Source organism: Ambystoma mexicanum, chromosome 12, assembly GCF_040938575.1.
Source record: "Ambystoma mexicanum isolate Mex_15411 chromosome 12, UKY_AmexF1_1, whole genome shotgun sequence".
NCBI classification, from domain to species: domain Eukaryota; kingdom Metazoa; phylum Chordata; class Amphibia; order Caudata; family Ambystomatidae; genus Ambystoma; species Ambystoma mexicanum.
This window is the reverse complement of record NC_090936.1, coordinates 32,972,763-32,986,814: the sequence shown is the minus strand read 5'-3', so window position 1 is coordinate 32,986,814 and position 14,052 is coordinate 32,972,763. Positions and strand designations below refer to the sequence as shown.

The 14,052-nt window shown below is 46.8% G+C and overlaps 1 protein-coding gene across 6 annotated transcripts in view; it reads right to left on the bottom strand.

Moving 5' to 3' along the window:
• Positions 1 to 9,540, bottom strand: part of MLC1 (modulator of VRAC current 1) — a 103,855-nt gene extending 94,315 nt beyond the window's left edge. For 2 of the 6 annotated variants that reach the window (XM_069627866.1, XM_069627867.1), the window contains exons 1-2: positions 9,256 to 9,387; positions 8,870 to 9,053 (exon numbers count right to left, since the gene is read on the bottom strand). In XM_069627866.1, the coding sequence (XP_069483967.1) occupies positions 8,870 to 9,053; positions 9,256 to 9,293 (222 nt within the window). In that variant the 5' untranslated portion in view covers positions 9,294 to 9,387. Of the gene's footprint in view, positions 1 to 8,869; positions 9,054 to 9,255; positions 9,388 to 9,407 lie in introns of those variants that run through there. The other 4 variants (XM_069627864.1, XM_069627865.1, XM_069627862.1 and 1 more) reach the window with 4 other exon arrangements.
• Positions 9,541 to 14,052: the final 4,512 nt, after the last annotated feature.

The window sequence follows — 14,052 nt, the reverse complement described above, 5'->3', positions numbered from 1 at the left end:
GAGTCATCTACTTCATTGCTTCCGTCCGGTTATCCACGTTCACAGGAGGGGGATCCAGGAGGGATAGCTGTAACTACCATTGATGACGAAGTAGCCATCATTACTATGAGGGGATCTACGTGGTCCGACCACGGGGGATTTTGCTGCAGCCGAAATGTTCGCATGTGAAATGTACGAACCACAAAAGGTTTGTACATTTCCTTTGCAAACACACGTTCAAAACCCCTACATACCCACAGCCCCCCACCCACAACACACCCACGATACCCCCCCCACCCACACCCCCAACATAACCAAACCCTACTTACCTTTTCTTCAGGCTGTGTCCCTGCGGTGCCAGTTCCTTTTCACTTCCATGATCGGGGGAACTGGCGCCGCAGGGTCCTTTTCTTTTCTTTTTTTTTTTCGGAAGCTGCTGGGTGTTCCCCCGCAACCCCCGCTCACTTCCCCCGTGTTGCGGGCAGAGGCGTTGCTAGGGGGGGGCTAAGAGTGCTATAGCCCCTGATCTTTTGGTTGTTGCCCCAGATAGAATCTCAGCAGCTACAACCAAAAGGCTAGCTAGCCCCCAGTCCTGACAGCTCAGACATCTGCGTAGCCCCGGGTCTTTTCCAGACCTAGCAACACCCCTGGTTGCGGGGAACACCCCCACAGCCCCTGTTTTTTTTTTCAGGTGTGCTGCGGGGTTGTCCCCCGTCCCCGGCAACAACCCGCTCACTATACTATAAAGTATAGTGAGCTGGGTGTTGCGGGGGACACCGCTGCAGCCCCCGCAGTCTTTCTTTTATATACTTACCTACAATGCTACCACCAAAGGTTCGATCTTTTGGTGTCCAATCCTTTGGTGGTAGCATTTTTCGGGCTTTTTGCACGGTTGGACCTTTTGTCCCTATGAGGAACAGAGGGCTGTGAAGGATGCAGGCATTCCAAGGCTTGGAGGCACCACCAGAGATGAGGCGCCGCAGCGACTGTGGAAGCATTTCACATATGATGTATTGGACTTACCCCCATCATTGAAGACAGGTGTGTCATGCCTGGAAGTTAACTAAAAAATCTGTCTCCGGATGAGTGGGGCATGTCCAAGACACAAAGTCGGCCCTACTGGGAGCTTTTGCGCCGCGTTCCCGGACGAGATTCCTGCACGACGGCAGCTGCTTCTCACGCCGGTGGGGCTCGTTGCAGCGTTAAATACGGGTCCTCCCAACGACCAGTTACCATGGACAAAAACAGGCAGACACAACCCCGGACTTTAGCAATGAAGGTAAGCACGGTGCAGGTGTGTGTGATGCCCCGCATATTTTACCTACGCCGTGATACCTTTCCGGGTTTGGGCGTATAACAAATGCTATAAATAAATAAATAAATAGGAGCTTTCTGTAAAAATAATCCTAATATGTTTTTTTATATGGGAAATCGTTTGAAAGCATAACATTTCTGAGCGAACTACCCCTTTAAGGTACACCGGGAAGGATATCTCAGGGGCAATGCTCTGGTCCTGTAATCAATATTGGCTGGGGCTTAGAGGCTGGAGTCCGGCATGAAGCACAATGCAAGGAAGTGATTGAATGTTTTTGCTTTCATTTGTGTGTGGTGAGGCGGTAGCACTTGAAGGGCACTTGAAGGGCACTTGGGATCAATCATCCCTAATAAATGAGCCCTGGTTGTACTTCTTCATCACTTTTGAAAGGCAGGCAGCAGCTTCCCACAAGCCCTAGCGCACATTCCCATGTATGCAATGGCAGTATAGCTTTTTCCGAGCTTCACGTGGCACATTTAAAAGATGCTGCTTGTTTTTCAAACATCAATCAGTAATGTGTGTTGGGGAAAATATTTCTTTGCAAGATAGGACCTGATTGAGTTCATATCATATATATGTTTTGTAAGTATACATTTGCTGCTGTCTACATGCACCACGTCGTTCGGGAATTGCTTATCCAGTACTGCTTTTCTCTGTGCATTCTGGGACTTGTAGTCCTTGATTTATAATGGGAAATGAAAAACTACAATTCCCAAAAGGTAACAAAGATTCGGAATGAATGAGCATTTCCTTAATTACAACATAAAGACAATGTCAGAGTCAGTCTGTAAAACAGTATGCAGCTCTGCAATGCCTCGTCCTAGGTAGCTTTCCATCTGTGTAGAAGGAGTCTATGCTAAAAAGCACCACTTTCAAAGTACTTTACTGTAGTCTTATAATGGTCTCCCGTTGTTTTAGCGAAGTAAATTACTTTGCAGTATTTAACTTTGTTACAATTACTTGGAATTACTTCAAATTGGATATATGTATTTAATGGTTAAAGGACATAAGGGGGGGCTGGGAGGTAGGGGCGGTAAGGGAAGTGGGGGCATGGGGAAACGCTCCCATAAAGTTAATCGGGAGGGGGGGACTGCAGCGAAGTAAGCTGCCATGAAGTAATTTAATTTGTTGTAATAACGACAGATAAATAACGTACAACAGTATCTGTAAGCTTGCAATTCGTACTGGAAGTTGCACAAGTACTTTGAAAGGACACCGTTGTTTTCCCCAATCTTACAGGAGGTCCAACAAAGTCCCCCTTTGCTTTGCCCGCCAGCACGTAGATGACGCTTGAAAAGCCACTTGAGGTAAGAGTGGTGGGAGGGCTACAGAGATCCAGATTTTGGTACATAGAGGTCTACCGGGAAATCTCCAGAGTTCTCTATAGGCCAGTCCACCCCTGCCCCCACTGCAGAGGCCAACCAGGAAATCTCCAGAGTTCCCTATTGGCCAGTCCACCCCTGCCCACAGTGCAGAGGCCTACTGGGAAATCTCCAGAGTTCTCTATAGGCCAGTACCCACATGCCCACAGTGCAGAGGCCTACTGGGAAATCTCCAGAGTCCTCGACAGGCCAGTCCACCCCTGCCCACACTGCAGAGGCCTACCAGGAAATCTCCCGAGTTCCCTATTGGCCAGTCCACCCCTGCCCACAGTGCAGAGGCCTACTGGGAAATCTCCAGAGTTCTCTATAGGCCAGTACCCACATGCCCACAGTGCAGAGGCCTACCGGGAAATCTCCAGAGTCCTCGACAGGCCAGTCCACCCCTGCCCACACTGCAGAGGCCTACCAGGAAATCTCCCGAGTTCCCTATTGGCCAGTCCACCCCTGCCCACAGTGCAGAGGCCTACTGGGAATTCTCCAGAGTTCTCTATAGGCCAGTACCCACCTACCCACAGTGCAGAGGCCTACCGGGAAATCTCCAGAGTCCTCAACAGGCCAGTCCACCCCTGCCCACACTGCAGAGGCCTACCAGGAAATCTCCAGAGTTCCCTATTGGCCAGTCCACCCCTGCCCACAGTGCAGAGGCCTACTGGGAAATCTCCAGAGTTCTCTATAGGCCAGTACCCACATGCCCACAGTGCAGAGGCCTACCGGGAAATCTCCAGAGTCCTCAACAGGCCAGTCCACCCCTGCCCACACTGCAGAGGCCTACCAGGAAATCTCCAGAGTTCCCTATTGGCCAGTCCACCCCTGCCCACAGTGCAGAGGCCTACCAGGAAATCTGCAGAGTCCCCTATAGGCCAGCCCTGCTTCCAGGCTATACCGTACACATGATGACTGTACACGTGTGGCTGCGCTTAGCAAATATCAGCAGCACTTGGACATGTGAGGCTTTCTCTTAAATATGTTGACTAAGCCAGGTATATGAGGCATTAACTGCCATTACTAGGCTATTAAGACTGCACTTTGCATATGTTGCAACACCTGGACACGTGATTTCATGTTATGACTATATAACTAGGAGACATTAGCAGTACCCGCATATATGAGACTACACTCGGCGGGTTATGGCCTCACCATGGAGTGTGGGGCTCTATTTAGCATATGCTCATTACACCTGGTGTGGGAGGCTATCATTAGCATAAAATGGCAGTAGGGGGCTGTGGCTCTGGCGTAAAAGGCTTCTTTTGTGTGAACCTCTCACTTATCGAGTCCCACCCTAGTTGTTTGTACTTAGCCGATTGTTAATTTGTCACTCTTACATTTATTATTTTTGTGTAGCTGAATGCTTCTTGTGATGTCCCTAGGGTCAAATAATAATAATACATATCATAATTTATCATGTATATAGCTCTACGAACCCTCTGGTATCTGAGCGCTGCTTATTATTACCCATGGTGTGTGGTGCTCATTTTTCGACCTCAGAAGGATGAAAGGCTGAGTTCGGCCCTTCCAGGATTCGAACCTGCGTCAGTAGGCTCTGCACAGATTCATTGATATTTTATTCCTTCCGCGCTCGTACACAAGTGTTTCAGAGCGTGGCAGGGCAAGGGAGGGGAACAGGGAAGAAAAAAACAGCGATCTTACTAGGCCCATTGACATTGAGAACGCGCAAGTGCATGGGAGAGGGGGACGGGAAAAGTGCATGGAAGGAGGGAGAAGTGGAAAGTGCGAAGCAAAGGAGAAACTGATAAATAACAATAAATAAATAATAAAGGCAACAAACAGTGGTAATGCAGCCAGCAATTTGCAAGTGCTAGGTTTAAGGCAGCAGACAGGGTAGGTCTGATAAGTTCAGGAAGAAAAAGGGGGGGGGCTGCATGGGTACAGATACAGACCCCAGTGCAAGGGGTGGCCCGGAGGCAGTGCGGGAGGGTGGCAGGGTGAGCAGGAACCTTGGCCCGGAGGACAGAGGGGTGGCCAGGTGCATGGTGCCAAGAGAGAACAGATCAGCAGAGGAGCGGGGTAGCGAAGGCAGAAGAAAAGAGGAAGGTCTTGAGGTGCTTCCGGAACCGGAGATGGTCCTCCTCAAGTTTTAGAGTGGCAGGGAGGCTGTTCCAGAGGGAGGCCTCAGCCAAAGACAGAGATCTAATCCCAGCTCGTTTCTTTGAAAAACGACTGACCCTGAGGGAGTTGGAGGTAGAGGAGCGAAGAGCTCGAGAGGGGAGGTATTTGCGGAGGGATAGCTGAAGGTATTTTGGACCCAGGCCCCAGAAAGCCTTGTGGACAATGCAGAGGGTTTTGAATTTAATCCTTGCATCCACTGGGAGCCAGTAGAGTGATTTCAGAGCTGGAGAAATACAATCCCAGGGCCTGAGGCCAAGGACAAGTCTTGCAGTCCTGTTCTGGATTAGTTGCAGGGGGCGGAGAGTAGAGGCAGGTAGATTCAGATGTCAAAGCCAGCGCTCTACTCGTTGTGCTATCGGACCGGCATGGTCATAGGTTGTGTGATGTCACATCCTGGGATGGCATTGATGTCACGCCTGCTACCCTTGGTATTTCGGTGAATTGACGTCTCTGTTGCTGCTACTTCTTTGGGTTTGGAAAGTCGTTTTGGTGCTGAGCGGGAGGACGGGAGAACAGGCCTTTCAGCGTTGCAGCTTCAGGCCAATTGGACAAAAAAAAAGCATACCACCACCTGCAGACACTCCAATCTAACTGTGTGTGGGGGGCCTGCTGGTCCCTGCTGACGCAGGACAAAAAAACTGGAGGAGGGGGCGGGCGTGATGGACGAACCACTGCATTGTTCCATTACTTGAGGGCGAAAAAGAACGAGCTGACAAAATATGTGAGGAAATAAAAGGCAAGTGAATGCTACACCGCATGCTGGTGACTCTAGCAGTGTTGTCCAGCTTCTCAGGAGATACATTTGTATACAATGATTCTAAATTCTCATGAATATTAATGAGGGATATCCTGAAAACCCGTCAGAATTCCGGCCCTCGAGGCCTGAAATTGGATAACCCTGCGTCTAGTACATCTGACGCAGAGACAAGCACTAGTGTTGGGGCGAGGCTACACACAGGTGCACCACTCTACACGAGTCAGACATTTTTGAGGATTCTATTCTGCTGTAAAAACTAGCTCTGGTAGCATTTACTTTGAATGAATCGCTGGACTGTATGAAAAAAGGGGAACAGGACGTAAGAGTCGGTGCCGAATTATCCATTAGGCCAAGTAGTCACTGGCCTATGGGCCCCACTCCTTTTAGGGGCCCCATGACAACGGATCAAAATAAATCGGTGCAGAAAATTAAAAACGTATTAGTAGATCATTTGCGAGAGGGGGTGACGCAGAGCTGTTTTCGCAAGACAGTGTGAATTTGGCATTGTAATTTATTGTGATCACTGCTCTGGCATGACCATGTGCTTAACCCGGGCAATATGTAGTGGAATGGCAATGTGGGAAATGACAGGCTGGCACAGTCAGCTAACCTCGGGAATAACTGAGCCCTTGGTGGTATATTTGACCAGCGCCAATTCCAGGTTAGCACATTGAGTGACGTATCATTAGCTAAAACGGTTCCATGTAATAATGTCGCCACAAAAATCTCGCCATGCAAAAATATCGCCGAATAATTGCCGTTTTTTGTGGCGACATTATTGCATGGAACATGCGGGGGACACCCCCGCAGCCCCCAAACATTTTTTCCCCCCTGTCCCCATATATATATAGTCACCCAAATAATATCGCCATGACATTTTCCCAGCGATATTATTTACGGCGACCATATATATGGCGATATTATTACCTGATACCGCTAAAACCATATAATATTTGAACGCCATCCCAATAGAACTGCCAGGACCCTGGACTTTTTGAGAAACACTCACAAATGCTTTGGAAGTAACCAGGCATCTCAGAGTAGCACCTTAGCTACTTTTAAAAGCAAGTCTGAATTAATTATATTTACTAGTACATCAGATTGTATTTTATTAACAAGGATGGTACGCCAAAAACACGCTCTGCCACAGTATTGAACACTTGTGTGTACTTATAATATCAATGTGTGGGATGTGTTATAAACCGGGTATGCTTTCCAATGGCATAAACTTTATGTCTGCCATTTTCCCAGATGGCTAGTACCACAGTGGCCTGACACTGCTTCAGTGGTGTCACCCCAACATACGTGTCTACCGTGAATCAACTGTGTGTGGCGGTGCACAGTTTTCTGATTGGTCCTTGCATGATTTCCCACTGTGGAGTAATACCCTGGTATGCCCTGGCCTCTGAAATATTGGAATGTCTCATTCATTGCATTGAGAACTGCTACTAGTCTTAATGTCAATTTACATATACAATTGGAAAATTGTCCTATAAAATGTAACTAGTGACAATTACGTGTATGTGTGTGTGTCATGCATGTTCAGCCTCACTCCAACTCATTAGTGGGAAACCACCCCTGCCACCCATTCCAAACTAGTGGGGTTGCCAGACTTGATCGCTTGACATGGGCAGCTGAATCTGGCCCTCATTAGGAGTTTGGCGGTCTGGGAATAAAGGCGTCAGTAGCAACGTACCAGCACCCTTTCTGGACTGCCAAACTATAGGTCTGCCGCTAGGGGCACTGAACTACCGGCAGGCCGGACCGGCCAAGAGTTCAGGGCCCCTACTGGCATCTTTTTCACTGAAGCAGCGGCACTGTGAACAACCTATAGGACTCCATGGGGATTTACCGTACCGCCGCTGCCGCTTGTGATATCCTGGTAGCACTGGGATGCCAGGTGGCGGTAACAGTGTAACAGGGTTACCGGTAACCCGCTGGCTACTGGTGGGTTTTACTGGCTACCTTGTAACAAGGCCCACTGTCTGAATTTCACCAGATGCCACTTACTAAATAGCGAGTGAACTTGGTTAGAGGGGATGTCAGGCATGGCACAAACCTCTCTCCTTGTATAATTGGTTTCTTAGAAGAGGTTTCTAAGGGCGGACCCGGGATTTGAGCCTGTGTTGGTCTGCGCCATCTTTCTTCCAAGACAAGCGCATTACCACTGAGCTATATTACCCGTGAGAAACCAGCTGGCTGGGGTCACGTTGCAAAATCTCTTGCCTGAACTAAAGTTTTTATTTCAGATGAACGGCAAGACTTGGCACAGAATTGTAATATAACTCGACCATCTCATTCAAATAAATGCTAGAAGGCATGATGTCATATGTTTCCGCTTTGTATGCTTCCATACTTTTCCAGTTAAGTTTCTCTGCTTGTAAAATAAAGCTAAAAAAGCACAAAAGAATGTGTACATTTGATCACGTAGATGTTGGCCTATATTAAAAGTCTAGCAGGATGTGTAGTATTAAAGATGGATAGTGCCCAAAAACAAAATCTTAGTGAGCCGTGTGAACAACTTCCAATATGAGAAGTAAAAATAAATAACTGTCTGTTTATCTTCATGGCAGAATTCCTGGACTACTTCCGGGAGAACTGACGCTGGGCTGCTCTGATAATGATGTTCAGCCTTAATGCATAGGACTAAAAGGGAACCTTTGCCGCGAGGGCGCTTTGTTATTTGTTTTAATGTTTGTACTGGATGGGGAATAAACTCAAAGTCATCTATCGTGATGGGAGTGATGCTACACTTTCAAGATCTTTTACCCACTGTCTCAATGTCAAATGCCAATTGCCATTCCTACTGCGGCTGCTATGCTGCATGCATCAAGTGCACTATAGTTTTGGGTATATGCTCTATTATAGCACTGCGTTAAGTGCCGGAGTTCAGAGCTATTGTGATTTAAAAAATAATAAAAAAAAAAAGCAGCAACGGCGCAGTGGATTCATCACATGAAGGTATTACTTGAAACGGACTTATATGTGTGCCAAACAGCCACCCCTATATTATTATTGTATAGGACGTTCCCTATAATGTGTGGCCTTGCAGCCTGCTGCAAGCTCCAGAGTTCAGAGCTGGTGGATAAAGACATTCAACACATGAAGGTATTATATAGTAGTGAACCTAGCATCTTGCGCTTCACCAGGACACGTTCTTTTAAAAACAAAAATTGTATTAACGCGTTAACATATTCAACTCTAGTACAATCATTACATGAACACCCCTTGTGCCTTTCACTGTCAATTGTCCTCAACGTTTTCTTCCTCCTCACCCCATCCCCCCAGGCCAGCGATCAGAACCCTTACCCCCGTCAGCAAGGAGAAGATCCAGGTTCTGTAAGTCAAACAAGGGGTCCCCTTGTCGGGGGAATGGAGATCACTCGACTTCACATCGTGGTGATAATTCCCATTTTCCGGCTGTCCGCGCTCTAACGTCTGCATTCTGTCATAGATAAAATCCTCCCCGAAGTCTTCGTCCCTGGCCATGCTGCTACAAAAAAGTTAGAAAATATTAAAACATATTATTTATTTTTTTTTAAAAAAAAACAGTGCTTAACTCTGTGACATTACTCAAAAGTGCTGTCTGGCAAAATGGATAAACAATCGAGTCGTTATCTTTCACACAGTTTGTACTTTAAGCTTTTCCACAAAATCAAGTCGGATGAAACACATTTTAAGTAATAACGTCGCACCTATTTGTTTTCGCTCTTTCAGAATGTTCATTTTTCATGATTTGCCCTCGTTAGACTTTTTGTAACTGCGTCATTGTTGAAACCACAAAATATCATTTTTCTTAAAAAAGAATTTGCTCCAAAATGTCGTCGTTGAAAACGTCCATACTCACATCATTCGGCTCGCCCGCTTTTCTGTTCCCAACTATTTTCGCAGAAGTGCTTGCCGACAGAGCCCCTGTTATCCTGCCCACTCAGTGACTCAAGAAGCCTTTGGAAAGTTTGCCCTTCCACTTTGGCGTTCACTTCATCTATTCACATCGGGACAAAGGCGGGCGCGGATTCTAGTAAAGCCAGGGAACAGGCGGATGCCGCTGGAATTTCAATGAAGACAAGAGGCCAGAAAAGCTTCTAGACACTGCACAGCACCGGATCTGACAATGGAACCCACCTGATGTACAGAGCTTCATATGATAATCTCTTTCTCATGAGACCCAGAGGATGATCTGGGAAGGTAGGCCATGTTTACTGCCAACAAACTAAAACTGGGAGTAAAATTACTCCCAGCAAAACAAATAGGAACTACATAGCTTGATGGAGACGTTCGGGTCAGTGGTAGGAGCATAGACTTGCCACTGAAAGGAGCTCTAATATTATTATTGCCTGCTCAGTGGAGGACCTTTAAGGGATTTGTATTTTATTGTTTTATATAGCGCCTTAATGCAAGGTGCTTGAAATTGCTTATTTTAATTTGGCTGAATTTCTAGGTGCAAAGAAGTATAGGCTGCAAAAAGATATCAATGATGGAGTTATATTATATTTCTATTTGCCTAAAAACACCTCCAGTGCGGGTGGGAATGTCCTTTTTACTCCTTCAAAAGTTATTCTACTGCCAACTTGAAAAAATAGGGAGTCAAATATTCCGACTTCAAAATCTAAGCAGGAGCACTGGTGAGAAGGGCTGGGAGCTTGGCAGTGGGCAATGTTAAAGGTTGCCCTGTTAGAAAGAAGGCGGCCCTGGGGCAATACCAATGTGCAAACTGTGCTGGCAAGGTACTAGTGAAATGCTTTCAAGGATATGCAAGTAGCCAGGAAACCATTTTAGAATTAAAAAGGGGGGCTGCCACCATTAGGAGGAATTGGGATACTTGGCCGCCTGGTTGTGGCTACAGAATCAGAAAGACAGACCGATCTGCATAGCAGTAGCCTGTTAAGGCAAAACCTTACCTACTTTTGCAGATGGCATTGAAACACCAACGGCTTGGTTGGATCCGTCCTTATGGTAATTATTTAAACTGATTTAATTGCGTACACATGCTGGTATCCATAGTGATAAAGATCCCCAGCACCCCCGCCAGACCTCTCTCGCACTTGCCTCAGGGCCCTACCCCCCACCCACACTCAATGCAGTGAGAAATTAACCCAAGAGAGAGGCTCTCTCTGCACTTACCCCAGTCTCAACCGACCGGGTGCACTTGATCCTCCCCTCCCTGTGACTCTCTGTGCACTTGCATGATCCTTGCGCACCACGCTTGAAGAGCGTCTGTCTGTTTCCCCCCTGTCTTCACCCCTAATTGTACGGTTAAAATAGCAGAATCACCGTCAGGCCTATTTGCTATATCCCATACTGTTATATGTATTTTATGCACTTACTCTGCCTGTGCAGACTATTATCGTCTCAGATTTTCAAGGGCTCTGAGCGACCCATGTTTTTTCCCCTGTTCCCAGCCTGCTTGAGTGCTTTGAAACACTTGCCTGTGTATAGGCGCTATATAAATAAACAATACCATACCATACCATCCCAGGAAGAAATGTGTCATCATGGCTCATTGTATGCAGAGGATTACAGAAAGTGTCATATTCATTAGGGTACGCTCAGACTCTTATCTCAGGCTGTTATTTTCCGGTGTGGCCTGCCCCTCAGGGCAATATTGCTATTAACACCCGCAAGCTCCGGAGTGGCACGCGCCACTGCTAAACCGGATTTCAAAACAGAAAAATAAGGACCAACCATTTCCTGTGTTTACTTTTTCCCCACCGTGCTATGCCCATTCACATTCATTTTCAGTCTTCGTAACGCAACTGTATTGAACAGTACCAAGGCTCTACCATGGCCCAGGTACGACGGGGAAGGGGTAAACATGGTGAAAGGTAAGTATAAATATTTTTTTAAGAAAGAGAGAGGTTGCGGACAGGAGAATATATCCAACAGCCTGCTCTGAGCGCAGGATGATCCCAGCAAAGCGCAGTGTTCCGAGACTGCTGATTGGCTGGATCTCCTGCCCTGGATGTGAATATAAAATATTGTATGCCGAAAGGGTTTAACTGCAGTACTTTAGAAAAAGAAAATTCCAGCTTTTGTGATTCAGGTGTGCTAAGACATGAAAAATAATCACTTATCCAAAGTGCTATAGTGTGCTTTTTGGTCACATGTTATTCAGCCGACACATGTTTCATGGATCATAGCATTTAATGATCATCATATCGGATGTAGATTTTGAGTAAGAGCTGGAATGTTAGCTGGAAGTGGTAGCTGGTTAGCTTTCAGTGCCATTAGGCTGGAGTGCTGAACCTTTGTACAAGCAAACAGCGACGTTGCTAGCAGGTCTGGGGGGCTATAGCCCCAGGTCTTTTGGTTGTAGCCCCGGATAGAAGCTCAGGGCCTACAACCAAAAGGCTAGCTTGCCCAGAGTCTGGACATTAGCGTAGCCCCGGATCTTTACCAGGCCTAGCAACACCCCTGCGAGTAAAGATGGATTCTTCTTGATATAGTAGATATAGAAGACGCTCCGTAGTCCGGAAACATATCGCACCCCTACCGTTCTCTTGTTCTTTCCACTATCTACAATACTTTTTGCAGAACAGGACTTGGTCACCTTGAGCCACCTTAGATGTCTAGTCATTATTGCAATTCTGAACCAAAGAGATTTCAGCTTGCATCAGAGTTTAACATCAATTAGATACAATTCAGGATTGTATGCATCTTGATGGAGGGTGAGTATTCTGATTATCTTCAGCCTATTGCTTTGTAGTGCTTCAGGAGGCTATTGAAAAGAGTCCCTTTCATTCCTCTTCACTCATCCCGGCACCATCAGTCACTGAGAATAAGAATTCCAGACCGTCCCTTTGTTTGATGTCTGGTTGCGCACTGTGAAATTGTTAAGTATCCCCTTTCATTCTCAATTCTCACGAAGAAGAGAAGAACACACCTAACCAACTGCTTTCACTGGTAAGTACCTTCTATAGACTGCACTTTTATAAATCAGAAAAGCTGATAAGAGATTTAGCAAAGTAACTACCAAAACCAGTCTTTGTTAAGATGCAGCAAGGCTGGCAATGGATGCAAGAATTGTAAACTGGAAACTGACAAAGCCGAACGAGCAAGGAAGACAGAGAGGCAGACGTGTAGGAAGTCAGTGGCCAGTGTCTTAAATATATTGGTGATTTACCTCCACTTGAATTAAGGGAACGCAGCCGAAACACGTGTAATCAGAAAGGCACACATACTGGCATACTGGATACATAAATGGTGAAACCTTAAAATGAAGTTTGGCGCCTGTCTTTAATAAGTACAAGTATATATATATATATATATACACATACATATATTAAAATACAATGGGTCATTTCAACTAACAGGCCAAGGCACCCCCCAAACATCGTGGAAAGAAAAGGGGGGGGCACTGGCCAGTGGAACAGGGTGTTTTACTCTAATAGGTGGAAAGCGGCAAGCAGCTGTGATGGCAGCCATGGTCAGTGAGTCACAGTATTTTACCCTCATTGGTGCAAAGCGGCAGGGGCCATGGAAATGTACCACTAAAGGGGATATATGATATGATATTTTATTTATATCGTGCCCATACATAAGTGTTTCGGGGTGCGACGAGGCAAGGGAAGGGTACAAGGGTGGAGAAAACAACAATCTTACTAGGCCCAGTGATATTGACAACGCGCAAGTGCAGGGGAGAGGGAAGGGGAAAAGGGGCAGGGGAGGAGTGGAAAGTGCTAAACATGTGATAAAACAAAAACACAAACAGGTAGTATGGCCAGCAGATGGCAAGTGCAAGAATTAAGCACAGACAACAGGTGTCTAATAAGTGCAGGTAGGGGGACTGTAGGGTTGCAGATACAGAGCCAAGTGCAGGGGTTGCCAGGAGGTAGTGCAGGGATGCAGCTGGGTGGGCAGGGATCTGGTCCCGAATTCAGATAGTGGCCAGGTGCCCAGTGCAGAAACAGACAGATCAGCAGGGGAGAGAAAAGGCAGAAGCAAAGAGGAGGTATTGAGGTGCTTCCGGAACCAAAGATGGTTCTCCTCAAGTTTTAGAGAGGCACAGAGGCTGTTCCAGAGGGAGGCCCCAGCCGAAGAAAGAAATCTAACACCAACTTGTTGCTTGGAGAAGCGACTGACCCAGAGGGAGGTGGAGGTGGAGGAGCCAAGAGCTTGAGTAGGAACCATTGCCTGTGGGCTACGGTCTTTTAACCCAAATGATGCAAAGTGGCCATGGTGTAAAGTGTCAGTGGACTGGGCTGAAGGCAGTCGACACTGGCCACTGCCAGTGGAACAAGGTTATTTATGACTCGAGGGTATGCAGGTCGGTGTGTCATGGTCTATTACCCTAACTGGCACAAAGTGGCAGGGTCAAGGCCAAACGCTGTGGACACTGGCGATGGCTAAAGGCCAGGAATAGTTATTTACTACTAAGGAGGATATGGGCCACAGACAAAGTCCGTGGTCACTGGCCACTGTCTTTTATCTTAAATGGTGCAAAGTGGCCAGTGGCCGTGGTTCAAGGCCATGGCCAGGGGGCCATTGTTATT